At 33.6% G+C, this 8,729-nt stretch overlaps 1 protein-coding gene across 1 annotated transcript; it reads left to right on the forward strand.

The window, feature by feature from the left end:
• The first annotated feature begins 1,444 nt into the window (after positions 1 to 1,444).
• On the forward strand, positions 1,445 to 8,729 carry LOC118054486 (agamous-like MADS-box protein MADS4). Its single transcript, XM_035066094.2, has 8 exons — positions 1,445 to 2,080; positions 4,713 to 4,791; positions 6,780 to 6,847; positions 7,008 to 7,107; positions 7,392 to 7,433; positions 7,516 to 7,557; positions 7,786 to 7,922; positions 8,115 to 8,729. Exons 1-8 carry the CDS (start codon positions 1,896 to 1,898, stop codon positions 8,191 to 8,193), a joined length of 732 nt encoding a protein of 243 aa, XP_034921985.1. The 5' UTR covers positions 1,445 to 1,895; the 3' UTR covers positions 8,194 to 8,729.

Below are 8,729 nucleotides of genomic sequence, written 5' to 3' on the forward strand. Positions count from 1 at the left end.
GCATTAAAAACCCCAAAACCTAACCTATCAAGAAAAAATTTCCCTTCACAGGAAAAAGACACCAAAATAATCCCATAGTCTTGAACAATAAGCTTCTAGAAAAGTCATGATATAGAAACAACACAAATTCCATGAAACAAACAATACAAATATCCATAATGACTTCACTAGTTTGCATTCTTTATCATCATATCCCTCTTGTGATAGAACTAAAGCCAACAACTGATCAATGCTTCATATTTTACATACCATCCAACTATCCAACAAATCACAAATTAATTTGAGAAAGCAAACACTAACACCAGAAATAACAATAATCTATATCACATTCACATAATTGATTGATTTTGAAACCTAAAAAAAAAGAGAGGAAATGTTCCAATGCATTTAAACACAAATAAGCCCATAAGCCAAACAAATGGATGTCAATTAACTAAAAAGAAAAAAAAATCCACATATGACAACATAATCTATATTCAAATTGGGGTTGTTGTGTCTAGAGACCTAGACCAAAGAGTTTACCAACTTTTCTAATAAAGGATGTTGTTGCTGGTGATGGGTATAAATCCTTAGGTTGTGGAGGAGATGATAGCTTGTGGATCTCAAGCGTTTTATTGATGTTTATGATCATGGTGTCGTGAGAGATGAAAATAAAGTTTGGTTCGTCGATAAGGAATAAATGAATGATTAAGTCTATTGTGATTGTGATGGAGTCACCGTGTGTGATGTTATTGTGACAGTGAAAAACAAATGGTTAAAGCTAATGAAGTGGTTGTCATGGAAGGTGAAGGCTGAAGAGTTCTTGAATTTTATTTCCAATAAAATTATAAAATTAGTATTAAAATCATGAGATTACCGATTTTAATTTTAGTCCTTCAGTTTTATTAAATTTTTATTTTATAAAATAAATATATATTTACTTGTAAAATCTATCGATTGTAACAATCTTGTTTTTGCCCCATCTCGGCCCTTTAATCCCGCGGAAAAACAATCAAATAGCCCATGGCCAAAACCCAAAACACAAAAGTGAAAGCAAGGGCATCATGGTAAAAGAAAAGAAACTAGGAATAAAACATTTTAAGGTTAAGTCACCTGATTGCCCAAATCCGAAAATAGTCAGGTGGATAATCAGAAGCCCTTTTCACTTTATCGTTCGACACGTGGAACTTACCCTTCCTACTTTACATTTATTCCTCCAATGCCCCGATCTTCTCTCTTTTTCAAGTACACTTCCTTTCTCCAATCTTACTTGTTCTCCACCGTCCATCCAATCTCCCAAGTTCACCACACAATTCAAAGCCCCTGTAGCTAGGCACAGTACACCTTCGTAGATTTATGATTTGTTTCGTAATGCCAACCTGTTTTATAAATTGGTTTTAGATTAAAAATATATTAAATTAATATTTTTTTAGTGCTAATATAAAAAATTAAAATTTAAAATCTAAAAAAATACTTTTTAATATATTTTTTATTAAAAATACTCTTACAAAAATATCTCTTACCGCGTTATCAAACAGTTGCTTTTTGAAAATAAAATAAAATAGAGGCTGTCAGTGTCATTCTTAATTACTGGGAATCCCTTTTCTACTGCTATATATTATTCTTACTACCTAGTGTTAATTTCTCAATAATAATAGAGTAATTCTTAAGAATTTCGAGGGATGGGTTACTCTTTCTTTTGTTGATTAATTGTGTTAGTGAGATTTCTAACAAGGGTGAACATAGATTAAGTGATACTAATAAAAGTGTTGGTGATTGGAGAGGGGGTGAGAGAGAGAGAGAGTAAAGAAAGGAGAAGAGAAGCCTTCTGTGTGTGGAGAATTGTTGGGATTTGTTGACTTGAGTGCTAAGATAAAAGAAAGAATTTTTTGAAGGAAAGAAAGAAAGGAGAAATTATGGGGAGAGGTAGGGTTGAGTTGAAGAGAATTGAGAACAAGATCAACAGGCAAGTAACATTTGCGAAGAGAAGGAATGGACTTTTGAAGAAAGCCTATGAGCTTTCCGTTCTTTGTGATGCAGAGATTGCTCTCATCATCTTCTCCAATAGAGGAAAGCTGTACGAGTTTTGCAGTAGTTCAAGGTATCACCAAAACAAACCAATTTTTGTACACGTCGACACACACAAAAAGAGAGGAAAGCTTCTCTCTTTTACCTCTCTCAGCTTCCTTCACTCTCTTAGCTAGCCTAGATTTGATCAGTTTTTCTTTGACCCCTTTTTTCTTTCTTGTTTTGAAAACTTCTTTAGATTTTCAGGGCTTGGGAAGTTGATTTTTTCTGTTTCCAGAGTTGGGTTTTTTAAGCTTTTGTTTTGAGAATTGAAAAGAGAGAGATGGAAACAAAAGTTGGTTTCTTTTTGTTTCCGTTTCTGTGAATGTCTCGGCGTTTATAGCAGGTAGAGTGTGTTTGTGGTGGTATTGGTGTTAGATCTGCAACTGGAAAACAATAAAAAAGAGAGATAAATATCTCTTCAACTGTTATATTGACTCCACAGCTCTATCAATCCTTTTTTTTTTTTTCCGAAGTCCCTTCTCTTTTCCCTTTTGGCTTACTATCTGAATTTTCCATTTGTATGTTCATTTTTCTTCTTGGAAAGTGAAATTCGGATGATCCATTGCTTTTCAAACTGTTCAAAGCCCACCAAGCTATGCAATTTTGAGTTTTCTTCTTAATTTAACAAAGCTAAGAGTTTCAATGCATCTTTTTCTTTTTTATCACTCTTTTCCTTTCATTTTCTCTTCAGGATCCAACATGGCACCGTTGTTACACAAGTTCAGAGACAATCTTCTCTTCTTTCTTCTCTCATTTTCTTTGTTTATAATCTTTGAGAGTGTGGTCCTTTTCATTTAACCATTTTGAGGTTAATTTGGTCTTCAATTGTTCATTTTAAATCCAAATTAACTTGGTTTTCGCTGAGCAAGTAAAGCTTTCTTGAGTTTTGGTTGAAGAAAGATGGCAAGTTAGCTGATCCTTCTCTCTCTCTCACTCGCAATCTATGAAGCTTAGGGTTTTTCTTCAATTTACCTTTATTTTTTCATTCCATGTCTCATTTGATTTTCTCTCTGATGAATTTTTAATTTTTTAGATTTTTTACCAACTACCTCACAGAGTCTTAACATGTTAATTTCAAGATTTTTTTTTTGTTATGATTAAGATTAATCACATGATAGAAAAGACAGGTTCTCAATAGTTCATGCTCTCTACCCCCGTACTTTTTTTCAGCAGATTTTTCTCTTCTTTTTTTTATGAATCAAGAAGAATGAGACATTTTGCCTCCTCTCTTTTTTTATATTAGTCCTTTCACATAGGAGCATCCATTCTTTCCATTAGATCTTCAACTCTCGCCTTTCTGTTCCTGTGGAGAGAGAAGCTTTCCAATCATATGAATTCTGATGGAGACATCTAGGGTTTTGCTCTTTCCAAAGCTGCTAGGATCTTAGGGTTTTTTTATATCTACAGATCAGTCCTCTCTGAATTGTCCTCTTCCATTCAGATCAGAAGTTATATCAGTAATGATGCGTTTTCGAAGTCCGTAAGTGAGTTTTAGGGTCCTAGGGGTGATCAATCTAATGTCCATGGATGTTCTAATTCCTCTTGATAGGTAGATCCTTTTTTTTCTTGTACAATTAACAGTACCCTTAATTCCAGTCCAATATTATATTTCATGTTCTTGATTACGCTAGGGTTTTGTGTGTTCTTTGTACGATGTGACTGTTTATGTCAAAACAATTTTAATTAACTAAGCTTTTAAGGTAGGGCTAATCATTTTTCTTCTATTGAATTATTGGACCAATTAGGATTTTTTTTTTCCTGGAAATATTGCTTGATTTTTTTAGAAAAATTACAAAAAAAAAAATAGATGAAATAAAATCTCTTAATTAATTTATAGTGTGTGTTATGATAGAAACTTTCGTTTCCATCTCCTGTGCCTTAATTAAGCTTTAATTTCAGCTTAAAATTGCAATATTTATTTTCTTTCGTGATAGAAGAAAATTCCAGAACTGCAAAAGCAACCACACTTTCGTGGAAAATAAATTATGAAAAGAAAAGTGTTTTATCTGCGGTGGGGATAATTCTACTGTCAATTTTCTTATCTTTGACCATCATCCTTCATCAAGCCGTGCTCAGTCATTGTTCTTTTTAAACTTCATAGCTCAAAATCATCATCTTTAATTTGTTTCCCAGTATATTGCGTTAGCCGCTTAATTGCTTGAAAATTGGCTTCCCATTTCGGCTGTCATCAACAACATGGCCATACCTTTACGCAACCCAATTTATTTTTCAAATTTCATCTAGAAACATCAAAATTTTGGTTTTTTTTTTTCTTTTCAATCAAGAGTTTCTTAATTAGGAAGAGGGTGTGCTCTTCGTATCCTTTCGGGTGACCTTACTAGCTAAGAAAAAATATTGTTTTACATTTAAGGACTCAAATAGATCATCTAGTTTAGTAACAATGTTAGGAAAGGAAAGCTCTTTGATACGAGAAACACAATCAGTTTGTTAAATCTTAAATTTAATGATCAATTCAGATCGTTCCAAACTTTTTCACATACATGTATTAGGTTTAAAAGGATTGTGTTGAAAAGAAAACCCTTGCTATATATATTGTCCCCATACCTGTCAGTACTATATGTTGTTACAATTCTGGCATCAATAATCTCGATGGTTATATTTTAAGATTTAAAAATTACTGATTGATACTATTGTTGGTTCAGCATGCTCAAAACTCTTGAGAGGTACCAGAAGTGCAACTATGGAGCACCAGAGCCAAATGCGTCAGCAAGGGAGGCCTTGGTATTTAAATTTAGCTTCTCCTTTAATATTCTTTGCATTTCTCTCTCCCTGCTGGTCTTTAATATAATCCTTCAAAATTTGAACTTTAGTGATTTTATAAAAACAATCAGGTTTGTGTGACAGTTAGCATTGCAATGAAGAAAAAAAAAATACTAAAATGATCACAGAGTATGGATATATGATGCCCTTGAGATGTATTTCAGAACCAAAATGCTTGAGGCAAAATATTATTTATTTTGTGCTGATTATGACCAATATTTATCCAGCAATCATATTTATTTCAGCCAGTTAGATTCTGTTGAACTGTGTTTGTTCTCTTACAATGTTGAATTAACTAAGTTAATAGTATCTTTCGTGACACATAACAGTACTTGTGTTTTAGCTGTTGCAATCTGTTGCTGCAGCTTTTCTTTTCTTGTGTTCTTCTCCACGCAAACTGGCCTTTACGGTGCTCTTTAATAATATATATGAAAAACGCTATCCTGGGCTCCTGGCTCATAAAAACATCAATAACAAAGAACGACGCGACTGCCTGCTGTCTGGTTGATATATTGAATAAGACTGAAGTGAAATCCTGTGCAGTGACAAGAAGCAAGTGTATAGCAAACTGTAACCAACAGTACTAATTGGTTGGTGAAGATTTTGCCAAGTGATACAGTTAGCAGTGGTCTTTAAAACCTACTTACAATACCATGTCCTTAGAACACATTCTCATGGTACTCATGATTAATGCATTTTTATAATTGAGGGAATGCAGACAGCTTTTTGGCAGCTGCAAAATGTCCTTTATCTTTAGAGAATTTGGAGAAAATGATTTCAAGGAAAGGTATTTTGGCTTCAAATCATATTAGTTTTACTATGCTTAATTTTTATTATTTTTTTTAAACCATTCTCAAGCCATGATTATTTTTATACCTAATAAAATGTGTAGTTCCTTAAATATTTTTTTATTGCTGTCCATCACTATCACTATTTTACTTTGGAAAATGGCTAACATGAATAATTTAATTCTATTTTTTTCGTAGATAAGCAAGTATTATCATTATGTATATTGTAATTCTATTATTATTTTTTATACATATTGAAGGTTGGATCTTAACAAATAAAACATCATTATCATATATATATGTCATTATTTATTGCTATGGAAGAGGCAAAGGATGATAAAGACGAAAAATGAATTTGCACACTTAAATGATTCATTAATTCATAGGATTTGGTATTTTTATTTGATTTGATTCTTTTTAAATTTATATTTTATAATGCTAGTGTGGATAAGGGTTTGAATCACTTTATCATCATTCCTTTGTTATCCGAAGATTGAGAGGTTATAATTATTTTGTTTCGATTGAATGCAACAAGGTAAAAAAACATGAACTTGTAATAGAGTTTAAAAATAAAATCGTATATTAAGCCAGCATAAATATATAAGGTAGCACTTGAATCATTAAAGATCTTAGCATGCTTGTTAACACATATCAAAACAATTATTATACTTAAACCATATAAAAAAAAGTGTAGACGTAAGGTATTTGTTGTTGTTATTGATTAATCATTTATTATTAAGGTTTTATTGCTATTCTTAGTGTAAACATGATGATATCAATAATTATACTAGCTAAGATTTCAACATCGTTTTATTTAGTTGGGTTTCTAAACAAAATCCACGAACTCAAGAAAATAAAATTTAAAATTCTCAATGAATCTTTGGAACTTAAGCTATAGGATAGAGTAAATTAAATGGGGCAAAAACTAGAGGCAAAAGAAACTTAATACATAAGAGAATGTATTATATTAATTTGGAGCATGGCATGGATAATATTCTCAACACTATCAATAGTATGCTGACATATTTTGGCAACTGCCTTGTCAAGAAGTACTGATAGTTCAGTGCAATTGCATTACTATGTAATGCAAATTTTATTACCATAATCTGCAGGTATTTTGAATCATTCATGCTCAAATGGATTTTCTTGCTGTGGCTGCAGGAACTGAGTAGCCAGCAGGAATATCTGAAGCTTAAAGCCCGCTACGAAGCTCTGCAAAGAACCCAGAGGTGAGAGTGCCTGAAGCAACAGTGTTTAAAATTAATGTACTCTTAGAAGGGTGGTGCTGATTTGAAAGTGACCTTATCTATATATGCGCACATAATACTGAAATCTGATTTTGATATTTAGTTCTAACACACTAAATATGTCACCGGCGTCGCACCGCAGGAATCTTTTGGGAGAGGACCTTGGCCCTCTGAGCAGCAAAGAACTTGAATCACTTGAAAGACAGCTTGATATGTCATTGAAGCAGATCAGATCAACAAGGGTATTTAATCTGAGTATAGTTTGAAGATAGAAGGATACCTGCATACATCTAACTACTGAGTTTTTGTGTGTGTGTGTGTGTGTGTTGTCAAACTCAGTAGTTAGCGTTCTGATTAATAAGTGAAATTCTGAGAATAGAACACATAGACAATTACAGTTAAAAGTGCCTGAATGCTAAATTTGACCTGGCTGCTCACAAACAAGTAATTTTTATATGTAATTTAGCACTTGACACTAATTAGTAGTATATATCTCAACTTTATAATTTCTCTTACCGTTCTACAGACCCAGTACATGCTGGATCAGCTCAACGATCTACAGCATAAGGTACGGAAACTTCTGAAACTTCCTTGTTGTCTATTGATTTTCTTCTCTGGCTCTTTCCACTTAACCCCAGCATTACATGCAGGAACACATGTTGACAGCAGCTAATAAGTCTCTGAAAGAAAGGGTACGTTACATTTCTAAATTAGGTGGAAGGAAGTTAGTTTAGAAACAAGAACCCCTGGAATTAATTTAAGTCAGAAGTTTGTGTTAAATAAAAATGGAAAGTACTGCTAAGCATTAAGTTACTTTCATAGATTGAACATAAATGAGTCCAATTTATTTGATCTCCCCTATCAAGAACAGCATGAATATGATGACGACATGATTTTGGTATATATGTTTAATCTTGCAGTTGATGGAAGGCTACGAAGTAAATTCACTCCAGTTGAATCTAAGTGCAGAAGATGTGGGTTTTTCTCGACAACAAGCTCAACCCCAGGGTTACGGATTCTTTCATCCTTTGGAGTGCGAACCTACATTACAAATGGGGTACGTATGTCTGGTCTCTTAGTCTGATCCTTTCTGTTTTACATAACATGATGGTCATTGGAAAAAACAATGAATGTGCTTATTTTATATAAGTTATATATATCACTGGAAGCCATCGTTTATCAGTTTGCAGTGCTAAAACAAAAGGGACGAGGAGGATTTGGCTTACTCCGATTTAATTTTGAATTGCAGGTATCAGCCTGACAGTGCTATAACAGTGGTCACTTCTGGCCCAAGTATGACTGCTTATATGCCAGGTTGGTTGCCATGATAGGAGGACCACCGCGGCTCTCAGCCATGGATTGCATTTCCTCAGCAGCAAGGTTGATTGCCATTGTTCAGAAAATCCTCGCGTCTTGTATGTTACTGATGAAACAGTCTTTATAATGAGGTGGATCAATCATTTATCATAATTCTACTGCACCTAGGACCAGTGCAAGTAGTGCTTAGTGTGTGCGTGTGCAAGCACTGTGCTGCTGCTTTCAGCAGTTGCAGGCTCTCTCTCTTCTTCTTCTTTTAATTATTTTTATGAAGAATAATTCTCCTTTGTATGCAAGACCATGAAATTTAAGGTGTTTCTATCTATCCTTCCGTGACTCGTCATGTTTAAGGATTCAAAAAAACACAGAATAGGGCTTTGGAATTAACTAAGAAGAAGGATGCTAGTTAGATAAAGATTCCTGACATGCAGTCGTTGACTGTGGGTGTGTATTGACTTTGAAAGAGTCAGATCATTTTTGAAAGCAGGCTCGTGGAGGAGAATATCGTTAGCATATCTTCATGGCGAGAAAAACTTGTATGAGCCTG

Source organism: Populus alba, chromosome 3 (genome assembly GCF_005239225.2).
Source record: "Populus alba chromosome 3, ASM523922v2, whole genome shotgun sequence".
NCBI classification, from domain to species: domain Eukaryota; kingdom Viridiplantae; phylum Streptophyta; class Magnoliopsida; order Malpighiales; family Salicaceae; genus Populus; species Populus alba.

Bases quoted from the DNA above. Each gene is read 5' to 3' on its own strand.
- LOC118054486 (XM_035066094.2), top strand. From the start codon at position 1,896: ATGGGGAGAGGTAGGGTTGAGTTGAAGAGAATTGAGAACAAGATCAAC. The intron at 7,434-7,515 runs GTACGGAAACTT...CATTACATGCAG, and splicing joins TCAACGATCTACAGCATAAG to GAACACATGTTGACAGCAGC. The intron at 7,923-8,114 runs GTACGTATGTCT...TTTGAATTGCAG, and splicing joins GAACCTACATTACAAATGGG to GTATCAGCCTGACAGTGCTA.